At 56.9% G+C, this 14,361-nt stretch overlaps 1 protein-coding gene across 2 annotated transcripts in view; it reads right to left on the minus strand.

The window, feature by feature from the left end:
- The window catches only part of PGS1 (phosphatidylglycerophosphate synthase 1), a 34,882-nt gene that overhangs the window by 17,085 nt on the left and 3,436 nt on the right, over window positions 1–14,361 (minus strand). For both annotated transcript variants that reach the window (XM_090291853.1, XM_090291854.1), the window contains exons 2-6: window positions 9,283–9,472; window positions 5,098–5,175; window positions 3,618–3,721; window positions 2,614–2,799; window positions 1,381–1,559 (exon numbers count right to left, since the gene is read on the minus strand). In XM_090291853.1, coding sequence (XP_090147979.1) covers window positions 1,381–1,559; window positions 2,614–2,799; window positions 3,618–3,721; window positions 5,098–5,175; window positions 9,283–9,472 — 737 coding nt within the window. The remainder of the gene's footprint in view (window positions 1–1,380; window positions 1,560–2,613; window positions 2,800–3,617; window positions 3,722–5,097; window positions 5,176–9,282; window positions 9,473–14,361) is intronic.

Genomic DNA, 14,361 nt, shown 5'->3' on the forward strand with positions numbered 1-14,361 from the left:
AACAGAAGGGGGGCGAGCACCCCGCAGTGAGACAGCGGCACAGCCGGGTGGCCATGGGCAGGAGGGGCCCCGAGCGCCCGCACGTTTATTTACACAAGACCCGGGCGACAAGCAGCCGCCCAGACAGGCTAACGGGCAAGAAGGGACTGTACATGCTGTTATTGAGAGAAAAGACTGAAAACTAGTGAGCTAAGCACCCAACTCAAGACGCAGTGGGAGGAACAGCAGCAAAAGACCAAAACACAGCATAAGAAAGGAAACGACACCGGAACACGTGGAAACAGTACAAACACAGAGACATCAACAGAGTCAAAACCTGCATCTCTGGAACGACTGGCATGGCCAACTGAGAAGGGCAGAGAAACGGGACGGCTGTCCCAGGCGGCTGGGCGCGGGCAGGGTCGGCACTGGGCCCGGGGCCACCCCAGAGAGAAGGGTCTGTGCACGGCCCCTTCCTCACCAACGCCAGCCGCCCCTCTGCGCAGTCCAGGCTGAGGGTCCCTGCACTTCTGCCCCTTCAGCGCTGCCTAGTCACCCCATCACCCGAGCGCGCGGACTGTCCTTCCCTGAGCGTGGGGATTGTCCTCCGCACGCTCATGCCTGGCCTGTTCAGTTAGGCTGGAGTCAGCCACTGTTCCATACGGGGCACAGAGTAAATATTTTAGGCTCTGTGAGCCAAAGGGCAAAACTAAGGGGAATACGTTGGTACTAGTTTATATAACAAGAAAGAAAACAGATTTCTGTCAATTTTGTATTGACAAAATTTTAAAAATGATAGTCAAAGCAGAGCGTCCAGGCTGGCGGCAGACAGGGCAGGCACCCCACCCAGATGCTTCCATTCTAGGCGGCACCTAGGAGCTCTTCCCCGGGCTGGGCTGAACCCCTTCCCCACATTGCTGACACTCGCAAATTCAGCAGCAGACCTTAAAGGCCACCAGGAAGTCATGACCACAGGAATCACGGGAATGCAGATGCCCCCGGGAAGCCTCGCTGCCAGGATCTGCCCAGTAGCAGGCTGAGGCTCTCGGTTTACTGCGCAGGCGGGAGGCCACAGACCCCCGCGGGGCCGAGCGCCCAGCGACTCCGTGAGACAGAGGGAAGCTGGCCCTGACGAGGGCAGACGCCGAGCGGCCGGCTGCCTGCGCGTTCAGCCAGGCTCGGACCCGAAGCCCTGCTCCCACCTTCCCGGGCTGGCCCCCTGACCCACAGAGCATGACTGACAGCCAGTGACTCACTCTGCTTGGCTCCAGCGACAAAAGCAGAACCAGGCCCTGCCACCCCAGACTCCCAAACCCGCGGCAAGGCCAGCAGAGGCGCACGCTCCTGCGCCCTCATGCCACCCCACCACCAGGCTCCGAGGGCAGCGCAGCCCGGGCCCACCTTTATAAGGGTGCACCATGCCCTCCGCCACCTGCACCGTGTCATCGCCCTGCAGCTGCAGGGACACGTCCCCCACGGCGTCCACTAGCTCCGTGAAGAAGTCCGCAATCTCGGGACAGTCCTGCAAGAACACGTAGCGGTCCTGGCGGTTGGTGAAGTAGGAGTCACTCAGGTTGGCACTGCAGGGAAGAAAAGCAGGGGAGGACTCAGGCGAGCGGTGCAGCAGCAGGGGACGGGGACGGGGGCTCGGGCGAGCCGGCAGCAGCAGGCGTGACAGCTGGGATCAGGACACGACGCATCATCAGCTCCTGAGCGTGACCACTCACAACACAGGCCAGAGTGACACTGCAGAGTGACACTGTGGTGACATGAAAGGGTGACCAGCCAAGCCGCTTCCTCACAGAGCTGTCAGCTGTGCAAAGAGGGGCGCCAGCCACCACTGGGGCCGGTCACCAGCGCGGTGATGGCGCCCTTGTTTTACACTCAGCGGACCTGGGTCCCTTCCTGGCTCTGCCTTTTTATGTGTCGCTTTGGTGGCTCTGCCTGATGCAGTCGCCCGTCCTCTCTGCGCTCTGGCTTCTCGTGTATAAAGTGAGGAAGCCACTCCCCAGAGTCACTGAGAACTTAAACGAGATGCACACCAAAGGGGCTGAGCCAGTGGCAGGCACACAGTCAGTGCTCGTAAACCCTGCCTTCCTTTTAGTTTTACAACGAAGAAAGTATGATACGGTTTTATTTAGACTTAATTTTCTTTATCCCCACCGCCCCCCCCCCTTGGCAGCCATCGGCCTGTTCTGTGTGTGGGTCCGTTTCTCTTTTGTTTTGTTGCTCGTTCGTTATTTTTAGATTCCACATACAAGTGAGGTCATCACCTTCTTGGTCTGACGTATTTCACTCAGCACCACACCCTCACCGTCACAAACGGCAAGGTCCCCTTCTCTTTACTGAACAACATGCCACTGTGCGTGCGCACGCCTCTTCTTCATCCATCCATCTGTCCACAGACACCTGAGCCGCTGTCACACCCTGGCAGCCCTGGCTCTCTTATCCACTCTTTGAGGGCTTTCAGCTTGCAGGCAGACACAGTGCTGAGGAAGACCCGCCGTGGAAGGCAGGCCGGTTAAAACCGTACAAGCGGGTTCTCGGAGGCTCACGGAGACGGGGCTTCCCCTTCTCTGCGTCCCACCCCGGAGAACCCCAAAGGGAGATCCCGATGGAAGGAAACGAACTCACCCGCTCAAGATGACGTTGTTGTCAAAGAGGTAAACCTTAATGTGCTGGAGGCCGATGGTCTCATTGAAGCGCTCGGGGATCAGGAGCCGCAGGAGTCCGCGGAGGTTCGGGGTGTGAAAGAGGGAGACGCGGACCTGTTCTGGAAACCTCTGTAAGAGCGGAAGCAGCATTGTGCGGGAGTTCTTCCTACCTGAATACGGGGATGAGCAAAGAAAAGGGACAGGTGATTCACCCCAGGAAAAACCGCCAGCCAACCGTGTGGAACCACCTGACACGAGCCCACGTTCACCTGTGCCGCCTGCCCAAACCGGTCAGCCACCTGGCGCTGCTTCTAGGCAGAGGAGCCCTGGGCCAGCCTCTGTTCTGGACACCCGCCCGTCTCAGGGCAGGCCTGATGTGGTCGGCATAGTAGACGCCTGTTTCACCCACCAGCACCCATTCGTCCACCTCCTGGTCACCATGCCCAACCTCCTCCTGGGGATACTGCCCGACCCCCCGCTGTTGGCATTTCTGCTCTGGGTGCAGAGGACTCGACCCACTGAGCCCACACCCCCACGCCACAGGGGAGAGCACCAGGCCTGGGCCGGGCCGGGCTGCACACATGGCGGCTCTGGTCTGACCACCAGGGAAGCAGGCTCTCCCGGTGGACAAGGTGCCATGGTGGGTGTGGCCTGGATGTCAGAGGCTACCACCCGGAGAATGAAGCCACTCAAAGGACACAGGGCCAGGAGATGAGCCTTAGTGACATATCTAAACCCAAATCACAACCTGCCCAAAGCAGGTCAGTCCAGAGAGTCAGAACAACTCCTAGGCCCTAGCTGTCCTCCGCTGCGCGTGCAGCCCCATGCTGCGGACTCCTGGCTCAGGTCATCAGACAGTCCCGGGCTGGCCGGCCCGCTTTCGAACAGCTTCGCCCTGTGGCCGGGGACAGGAAGGCAAGAGGCCTCCCCGAAACAGAGGCTCTGAGAGGAAAAATCAGGGGGTGCACGGGGAAGGCACCAGACCTACCTCTCGAGCCCCGTGTGAAGTCCAAGAGAATGGACACCCTGAGGTCTGAAGGAAACTTTGCTTGGAGTGACTTTTCTAGAGTGCTTTCCAGACAATCCACCTACCAAGAAATGAACCCAGAGGAAGAGAAGTCTGAGATCCAGGGGATGATTCTGTGTTAAGAATGAATCAGCTTGCCCGCCAGTGGCCCGCCCCCTTCCCTGAACACAGCCCCTTCAGCGCTCAGAAGCCAAAACCTTCATCTGAGACCACCTGGGGGACGGTCAGCAGAAAATGCCACCTGACACCCCTCTCCAGCCTGGGCCTCACAGGAGAGGGGTCTGTGGGTCAGGCGTGGACGCTGCCACTCCTGAAGGTGCTCCCCAGACGCCAGCTTCCACGCGCCCTCACCAGGGCGTCCGCACAGACGGGGCCAGCCACGCCCGCTCGTGGGAGGCACCAGTAAACATGAGGCGAATGAATGGACCCGAGACACAGCCGCCCACCGGCCACTCTCCACGGGTCGGACATGACGTTCTTCTCCGGGAGGATTTTGTGGCTACGAGCGTCCAGGAAACAGGCGGCCTCCCACCTCAGAAGGGAAGGAGGAGGGGGACACACTCATGTTCACTCGCCTCCCTGTCGTTCCCCACACCCCAACCCGTTACTGCCCAGCTCCTACCTGTGGCTTTCTGGACGGGGGGAGCCAAGAACAGCCCTTCCTACGGGCAGCGGGCGCATCGCACCACCGCGGAGCAGAAAACCCCCGGGGAACTGGGACAGCACGCCGACCTCGCTCACACCCACTCCAACTCCCCCCACGGGTCTGCCTGCGCACCGGGACCGGTGCCGGGACCGCACTGCGGGAAGTGCGGCCAGTGCCACTCCAGGCGACAAGCGTGGCATGACAGCCAGTCCAGGCAGAACACGGCCGGCCGCAGACCTGGCACGTGACGCCAGCCCCGCAGGCACTCTGGCTCATCTGTCCAGTACGAGACCAGGAAGCCTTTCCGTCAAGGGCCAGAGAGTAAATATTTGGGTTTTGCGGGCCAGATGGTCTCTGTCACGATTACCCAGCTCGGCCACGGTAGCAAGAAAGCAGCCTCAGACGAAACATGGGTGAGAGTGGCAACGTCCCAATAAAGCTTTATTTATGGATACAGGAATTTGCATTTCATATGCTTTCATGAAGCACAAATATTCTTCTTTTTATTTTATCCCAATCATTTGAAAAAGTAAAATCCGGTCTTAGCTCACAGGCCAGAAAAAAGCATGCGGCAGGCCAGATCTGGGGACCCCTGGACTGGGTGAAGGGGACACTGGCCAGCAAGGCCAGAGGCCTAGGACGAGGCCTCCCCGCACCCTCCTCACTGTCCTCCCGACAGGCCCAGTCTCTGGGGGCAGTGGGAGCACGAGCCAGCCATGAGACGGGGGCCAAGCAGGAGGTCCAGAGGCAATTCGCTGCTCCCACCAGGACCACCTCCCCTTAAACCTTACCAGCTCCTGTTCCAAAGGGCCTGTCCCCAGGTAGAGAGACGCCATCACGACCCGTCTCTTGGCTACTTGTATCTGCCCCTGAAAGAGAAGAGACAAATCAGAATCCACAATCATCATTTCATAGTTTGCTGAGAAAATATAGTCCTTTAGCCTTGGAGGCAAAAATCATCCCATGCTGAACTATTCTGTATCTTCACCAGTTAATACCTAAAGCAAGCCCAGGACTTCCAGTCAAGATGGAGGCACAGGTAGACACGCTTCGCCTCCTCACGCAACCATAAGAAGAAGCACAACTAACCTCAAAACAAAAAACACCCAAAACTGCCAGAAAATCAAACTATATGGAAGTCCAACAACCCAGGATTTAAAGAAACCATGTTCATACAGCCGGGTAGAGGGGCAGAGAGGATGCTATGTGGCAGGAGCCCCCGAAACAGGAGGTCCCACATTCATGCGTGGTGACTAAAAAACGGGAGGGCCACCTTGAGAGCTAATGATCCCTGCCCCAGGCCAGACCATGCAGCCCAGGGTTCCCGTGCCAGGAAAACAAAGCCTCGTAACTTCTGGCTGCAAAAACCAGTGGGGACTGAGGTAGTGGAAGAAACTGCTGATCTCACAGGAGAGTCCGATTGAAGGGCCCACACAGCCCAAAAAGTTGCACAAACCCACCCACTCTAGGAACCACCACCAGGGTAACAGCTAGAAGGGCGCCAGTCGCATACGGGAAAGGGGTGAAGTGACTGGAAATGGGGCAAGGGCCGAGCAAGCCTCCAGCAGCCAGGCAGCAGCACTGCCCCCCCCCAAATCACCCCCCTCCACATACAGCACCACAAAGCAGTGAAGTGGGGGGCCCCACCCTGGCAAACACCTAAGGCTCCGCCCCTTACAACTTAACAGGTGCGCTAAGACAGGGAGTCAAAGCAACTCTGCCTAATACACAGAAACAAACACAGGGAGGCTGCCAAATTGAGGCGGCAGAGAAATATGGCCCAAATGAAAGAACAGAACAACACCCCAGAAAAAGAACTAAACGAAACAGAGATAACCAACCTATCAGATACAGAGTTCAAAACACCAGTGATAAAGCCCTGGCTGGTGTGGCTCAGTGGACTGAGTGCCAGCCTGCGAACTGGAAGGTTTCAAGTTCAATTCCTGGTCAGGGCACATGCCTGGGTTGCAGGCCAGGTCCCCAGCTGGGGGTGTGCGAGAGGTAACTGATTGATACATCAATGTTTCTCTCCCTCTCTTTCCCCCTCCCTTCCCCTTTCTCTAAAAATAAATAAAATCTTTTAAAAAAAGGGGGGGGGCTGTCAAGAGGTATTCAAAGTGATGAAACGCAAGGACTTACAACCAGGATTACTCTATCCAGCAAAGCTATCATTTACAATGGAAGGGCAGATAAAGTGCTTCCCAGACAAGGTAAAGCTGAAGGAACTCATCATCACCAAGCCCTTATTATATGAAATGTTAAAGGGATTTATTTAAGAAGAAGATCCAAACTACGAACACTAAAATGACATCAAACTCATAGCCATCAACAACTGAATCTAAAAAACAAAAACAAACTAAGCAAACAACCAGAACAGGAACAGAATCATAGGTATGGGGATAATTTGCAGGGTTATCAGCCGGGAGGGGGAAGGGGGAGAACTGGGGAGATGGTGCAGGGACTAAGAAGCATAATTGGTTGGTACACAATAGACAGCGGGGAGTTAAGAATAACATAGGAAAGGGTGAAGCCAAAGAATTTACGCGCACGACCCATGGACATGAACTAAGGTGGAGGGGGGACTGCTGGAGGGAAGGGGGGTACTGGGCAGAGGGGACAAAGGGGGAAAACTTGGGACAACTATAACAGTGTAACCAATAAAATACACTTAAAAATATATATTTAAAGCAAGTCCAAAAGGTGTATGGTAACCCACCAAGTCAGGGCCCACGGTCCTCCTGAAACTGCCCCGGCTGAGAGGAAAGTGGGATCTAACTGCATGAGACACTACGGAAGGCGTCTGCGCACACCAGCCTGGGAGGACAGCCACACTGCACCGCGGAGAGGCAACAGCAAGTCACTGAACAGAATGCAAGCCATGCTCGCACCCGGCACACGCCAGCACGTGTGAGGGCGCAGGGCGTGCACACCCACTACTCGGAGCGGAGCTGGAGGAGGAGGGTGCAGGCGCAAACCTGCGCTCCACCCCACCCCGCCCATGCCAGGCACTACTTCTGAAATGCAAACAGACAGGTATTGAGGCACAGAAACAAAACATCCCAACATTTAAAGATGACACATCGCATTAGTCCAACAGCCGGTGTCCCCTCCCCAGTCCTGCGCCAGCCGCCTGGGGACAACCGACTCCACCTCGGGGGCCGCAGGGGCACAGCCTGGGGGAGGCAGCCGGGGCAGGAAGGACTGAAGCACCAGCCAGGGACGCCACACAGAAGGACGGGCCCAGCGGAGGGAGGGGGCGGGGCCCGGCGGGGGGGAGGGCTCTAAAAGCTCGGCCTGTGCCTTCCAGTCCAGCCGGGATTCGCACCCACAGCCTACAAGTCAACATAAGAGGGACATCTTGACTGGATAAATCCATAAACACCAATGGGAAAAGGCTTCCAAATGAGGAAGAAAACAAAAGACTCTCCCAAGTGTCCTCTGTTTTGTTAGTAAGATGGAGGCTTGCGGGGAAAGTGATTGTGAAGAAAGAGAAAAGCAGGAAAACCACCAAGGAGACAAGAGGCACTCCAGGTCCAGCAAGACCCCCTGACCGTTCACTGCAGACTCCAGCCCCGCTGTGCTGCCAGCCGGGGCGCCAGGCGGCACGCAGCCGCACGCTTTTCCCAGAAAACACAGGTCGCTCTGTCCGTCCTGGGGAACAGCATCCCGCCCAGTGCATCATGTGCCGGCATCCGCCCACGACCCAGCGCAGCGGGCAGGGAAAGGCCTGGGCTCCTCTCCAGACGGCTGGGCCCCCAGGCCCTTCCTGGCCTCCGCAGCCCACCCACCAGGCAGGTGCGCAGTGGATCCCCAGGGGGAGACTCAGTCGTTCACCCAGACTCAACTGGGACACTAAGAGGAGCCTGTTTCTTCAAGCCAAGCGGAGAACCATGTAGAAGCAAAGGGCAAACAGCATCAGCATCAGTGCTACAAAAACATGGATGGGCAGGAGAAGGGGGGGACTGTGCGTGTGCGCACATGCGCACACACATGTGCATGTACACACAGATGCACACACCGCGTTCTGGAATGAGCCAGCCAGGAATGAAGCCACGTGTGGATCCACGGAACAACGGGGCAAAAGGAGAGAAAGTGTGCAAGCATTCACGTGCACAAGAGTTCATGCTGCTGCAGGAACGTGAATCTCGGCACAGACTTCCTTTACCTCCCAGCATTCTGCCTGTCTGGCCTCCTCATACCTTAATTCTAGCATCATTGTTAATATGAACTCAGAGTTCATGTCAATAAAAATTAACTAGTGTTGAATGACTCATTCCAATTAGCAGTTTAACCACGAATAACCAGACATGGCAGAAACACCCGCATGGACCTCCCAAGTGCAGAGTTTGGCATCTCTACCAGGCACAAACTTCAGACAGTCACAGAAAAGAATCAGGATTATGAGGGCCTCACACCAGAGTCCAAATTTTCCAGTTAACTGCAAATGCCTTCACTGTAAGTGAAGACTGAATGAGAGGCTTCCGGCCACTTCTTACATATCAAATCCCACCCGGGGGCCGTTTGGGTCTTCATTTCTGCACATGACGCCTACCAAGACGACGCTACCCGCGTTGGAGGTGCTCCCCGGGGCAGTGGGGGACCGTGCCCTGACTAGAACCAGGTGCGTTTCTTCCCAGCGTCTTCAGCGGGGACAGGCCGTGTGGCGCACACACACTAACCCTAACCTCCTTCCCAGGGGGCTCCACCTTCAACACGGGACAGAGGGAGCACCCAGTCCTGACCCTCTGCCCCCAGGCTCTGCGCTGCTCTGCAGGAGCTGCAACAGAGGAGCTTCTGATCACGGTGGACGCAACCATCAGTGGCGCAGAAGACCAACCGGCAGAACCCGCGGGAGTCCACTGAGCAACCATCCAAGACTTCCAGAACTAAAGGCGCTTCTGCCCAGGCCTCGCCCAGCCGTAAGCCCAGAGCCCCGGCTCAAACATCCGTCACTTTGTCCCTTGGACACAACTCACCTTCATGAGCTCAAAGAACTCAGCAGGGGAAGAGAGCACCCTGACGTGAGAGCTGGAGACCCCAAACTCTGGGACCAGGTTTCGGATCCACTGGAACCTGTGCACCCCCTCTGGACACAGACAGCAAGGTGGGGAGGTGATCTGGGGGACAGCCGGGGACAGCAAAGGAGCCAACAGCAGCCATGGTGACCTGGTTAAAGAGACACGCAAAGGGTTACACTTCTCAAGTACTTCCTCAGAAGCCTCTCTCCGGGGAGGAGGAAATATATCTTTTTTTTTTTCACTAATTTCAGATTTTTCTAGACCATTTTAAGTGAGCCCAACTCAAACCCTACAAAAAGGTCTTCCCTTCAGCCCCTGCAGGCTAAGCCACCTGAGATATGCCGGCGCCTGCAGGTCAGCCCCAAACCTTACGTGGATGCCACAGCCACAGGGAGCTCCCGACGCCACCGCGTGGCTACCACCGCCCCCCAACACCCGGCCGGCGAGAGTCTGGAGGGCTGCCGGGCACAGAGGCATGTCGGCCTGAGTAACGGCTGCAGCCCAGAGCCCAGCTGTGTGGCTACGAGATAAAAGGGGCTTTTACTCAGGGAAGGACCCAGAAAAACAAAGTGTGCTCACCAATTTAATTAATTAGGTTTTGACCCAAAAAGTAAAATTAAAAAAATAAAATATACTCAAAGGTATAAAGTGTTCCCTTTACTACTTGGATATGGAGAGAAACGCTGAAGCAGGAAGAGGCAACGGCAGCGAGGACACTGTCCCTTCCCCAGGACACATGTTCCCAGGGCCACACGCCTCCCCTGGGCTGGCTGGGCAACCTCCAGAGGCCACAGTGCGCCCTGCAGTGCCCTGAGGCTGAGATCGCAGGCCCTGGCCCTGAAGCCATCCCCACTGCCCCAGGGCTGGGGCACCTGCGGGGACAGGGAGGACCACCTGCAGCACCGACCTAGCTCTAACCCAAATTCCCGAAAACGACAGCAGGAAGACCCTCCCCAGTGTGTGTGACCTTTCAGCTCAGGAAGGCCTCTGGGGAAAGGACGCTTAAACCCCTCCGGGGCCCCAGGGCCGCAGATTCCAGGAAGATGACCTCACCGCTGGGCCCGTGAGGAAGCCTGAATCTTCCCAGGGTTTGCACGGAGCCACGCACAGACACCAGATGGCCCTCAGCCGCGCTTCCCAGAAAGCCCACCGGTGTGTCACAGCCACCTCGGCGCCAAGAAAACTTGTCAGCCGGGAAGGTGTGGCTCCCTGGATCCTGGGAAGCCTCGGAGGGCAGAGGCGGAGGGCAGGTGTCCCTCCCGCTGCCTCTGAAGGGTGGTGACCGCACCATGAACAGCATCAGCTACACTTCCCCAGCTTACAAATGAAAGGCCTGGACGCTGCACAAGGGCTGCTGCCTCGGTTCCCCAAACTGTAGGCTGTCCTCCGGCTGCGCGGGAGGCTGCCTCCCAGGAGAGCAGTGATCCTCCAGTGATCCTCCAGTCCAAGGAAAACCAGAGACCGGGGAAAGTGGCACACCAGCCAATCGATCTGACGCCCCGAAGGCGGCCGAGGTCTACGATGCGTTAATTAGACATTGTCTGTCTGAGGTGGGAAACCCCACAGCAGCGTAAGACCAGCTCTTCTCCCAACCTGACAGCCGGGTCCGCGGCGCACAGACCTTGGAGAGACTCGGCTCACCCACCGCCCCAGGCCATGCAGTCAGTGGCCACACACCCTTCCTGAGGGCCGTGGCGACAGGCAAGATGAGGAAACACCTCCTTGGCGCATGATCCCAGGGACAGCAAGTGACAACCTGGGCCTCCATCCAAGTCCCCACATGAGCACCTATCATGCACCGTGGAGGGCCCAGATGAAGGACCAGGCATGGTCCCCGCCTCCCACAAACCTGGTGGCCTCACAAGCTTGCCCACCTGGAATTATAGGAGAACAACACAGAAAATGCCAGAAAAGCCCAGGAGGGTCTCAACAGGCAGCCCAGGAATCTGCAAAGGTGCCGGCCCACAGCCACCTCTGTCCCACTGGGAGAGGTGCTCTGGCAGGTGCGGGCATGCAGGGCACAGGCGCTTAGGGCCTCCGTGGGCCGGTGTCGCCCCTGCCAGGCAGCTCTCCCTGGAATGTCCCCCCAGGGCCTCAATCCAAGATTTGTTGAGGGCTTTTTCTGGTGACTCCCTGTTTAATCTGTGGACTGACAGGTCTGTTTTTTTTGAGTAGCAGCAGCAAGAAGCCAACGGGTTTCAGAGATTCGCTGCGAAGGAGGCCCAGCCTCAGTGGCCGTTTCTTAACCAAGGAGGAACCTGGAGAGGGTGCAAAGTGTCTTCTAAAGGCCCCGCAGTGACAGCCAGGCTGAGCTCCCACAGCAGCTTCTCCACCGCCTGCTCAGGGACACTTGTTTTCTCCCACCTCAGCAGGAGCCCCAGGGGGGTTAGTTCCCGTTTTCCACTAGGGAGCCCCCGGGGATTTTCTCAGAAAAGGTGTCCCCGCTGCTAGCAGCGGGGGGAACCCTGGGGCTGAGCCCCTGCACCGGGACTGCCCTCATGTACGGGTTAGGGACCTCACCTCCGGGCACCTAAGAGGCAGGGAGCTGGGCTCTCTCTACCAAGAGCCCACAGCCCTGGCCGCTCACGTTTAGGGAACTGAGCAGCACAAACGCACGCGCGCACCCCACATCTAGACCTGGGCTCCCATCATCCCGCTCTTGATACCACCTAGCTCCCATTTCTAGTCCCAGAGAGGAGGAAGGGCGGGGGCTGGGGGCTCCTCGCAGGCCCTCTTCACACTCCGGCATATCAGGGGCGTTTAGAGAACAGGGCTCAGGCAAGAGCAGGGGCACTCGACATTCAAACCCCAAAGAAGCAATGCAAACTGATCCCCAGCCTGTGATTCTAAAAGTGAAACGGGACTGACACCCTCTCCAAAGCACAGGCTCCAGCACCCACAGGGCGCCTGACTCTAGGGACAGGTTCAGCCACATGGTTTAAGGCTTCCCTTGGAATCTGCAGACCAATTTCCTCCTGACCTGGGGAGGGGGCTGGACCCCTGAGCTGGGGCCCCACTCCTCCCCCCAGACGGGCCCAGGCGAGGGAATGGAAGGTGGGCAGCAGGGCGACAGAGGGGACGCCATGCGCGTGAAGGGCGGGGGCACGGAGGGGAGGACAGCTTCTTCCCCGGTCTAAGAGGAATCCACATCTGAGCTGCCGTGACTGCGGACAGTGTGCATGGACATGCTTGTCCCCGAGACCCTGGGCTGGAGGCCGCCGCTCAGTGACGACAGTGGAACCCTACCTGGCCCCGGACAGGACAGCGCAGCCCAGGCCCTCGGGAGAGGCATGGGGCGGACATGGGGCGTGAGTTCAGAACACTCAGCCCAAGCAGAGCAGCTGCGCAGGTGCTATGGACACCCCGCTAGCAAGGCAGCCTCGCAAACTGCAGGCGGGTCTGCTGCCAGTGCCCCGTGGAAACGTGGCCACGCCGGGCACTCTCCCGGCATCCCGGTGTGTGACAATGTGCCTGAAGGTCCTGGGAGCTCCCTCGTGCTCAGTGTGGACCCCAGACACAAGTAAGCAGGCCGACCTCCTCGGGCTTTTTCAAAACAGGGTACGTGGGGCTCCGATCAAAGAACATGGGGGTGCCGGACAGCCGTCCTCAGACGCGAACCTCAGCTCCACCCCGGACCGTGCGGGGTTTCAAGTCTCCGCGACCGCAGGCTCAGAGCCACGGCCTAGAGCCCCATGAGCCTTCAGGGACTCGAAGGTAAGATTCGGGGTACAAAGCTCTGTGGCTTGGGTCCCCTTCAAAAGACAGAAGCTCGAAAAGAAACACCTCTCCAGATTGCCAGATTTTCAGAAACTACGTTTTTGAGAAAAAGCCACCCTTCCCATTCACTCATACATTTAAATGTTAAAAAGAAAAAAGAAAAAAGTGAACTAATGAGAAAAAAGCAACAGTCATAGCACTTCCTGAGAAAGGCTCGAAACTCCCCGAAGGTGCGGGTGCTGCACTTCCTGCAGCCCGGCCTTGGGGGCGGCCCTTCCTGTCTAACGCAAGACCCAGCCTGCCAGGGAAGCCGGCGGATTCCCGGATTCGCAGGTTACGACAGACCCCGGCCCGCTGACCTCCCCCAAGAAGGGCCGCCCAGGGGCCCAGAGGCCAGTATCTGGCTGTGCACTGGCCGGGTGACCCTCCTCTTGACTTGCCCAAAAGAAACCGATTACATCAAGGGGCCAGAAATCGAGTCTATAACTCCGCTTAGTTGGCCACATGCACGAGGCGTATCTAAGTGCGGGACAAGAGCCAGTCACATGTTCTAGGAATCCGACCCGCTGCGACCAGCCTGTTCCCAGCAGCCTTGAAAACAAGCCGTTTACATCCATCAGAGCATGTGTTTACAAGGGGATTACCTATTAGAACTTCAATGCCAGCCTGAGTTCTGTCCACACAACTGATGACCCAGCCTGACTCACCACCAGCGTCAATGGGCTTAGAGGAGACAAGTGTTAATATTAAATTAATGAAGCTACAATTTAAAAGTCAGCCCATTGTAAATCTTATTTCAATTCCCTGAAAGGTCAAACTTGAATTATTTGGGGGAAATCATGCTTTTATTCGAAGTCTCTCCCTCCCACCCTTTCTATGGCTATAAATAGACCAAGAGATGACCCTACTAAACTCTAATGAGTCAGGAGGACTGGGTGCTAGCATTGTCAAGTTCAAAGAAAGTCATTTCTGGAAATCTGGTGGTCCCTCAGAGCCAAAACCACTACCCAGTTGAACAAGAGTGTGCTGATCTGCCATCAAAACGTAAGAAAATCTGATAAAAAGAAGAATCTGCAAGTTATGTTTCCCTCTTATAACTCAGAGAAGTGAGCCCCCACCCCAACTCCCCTCCAACACACACACACCTAGAATAGAGAAAACAGGACTTGAGTTTCAAAAACAAAGGCTTTTCTGCACATGTAGCTCAAATTGAAAACAGTTGTGTGTTTTTTAAAGCAGGCCGCAGAAAAAATATTTCCTTGTATGGCAGGCAAGTTCAAGATGAACTAACGCCCTCTTGACACATTGCCCACTAGGTCT

The sequence above is a fragment of the Furipterus horrens genome, unplaced genomic scaffold (assembly GCF_987537825.1).
Source record: "Furipterus horrens unplaced genomic scaffold, mFurHor1.1.pri manual_scaffold_11, whole genome shotgun sequence".
Taxonomy (NCBI): domain Eukaryota; kingdom Metazoa; phylum Chordata; class Mammalia; order Chiroptera; family Furipteridae; genus Furipterus; species Furipterus horrens.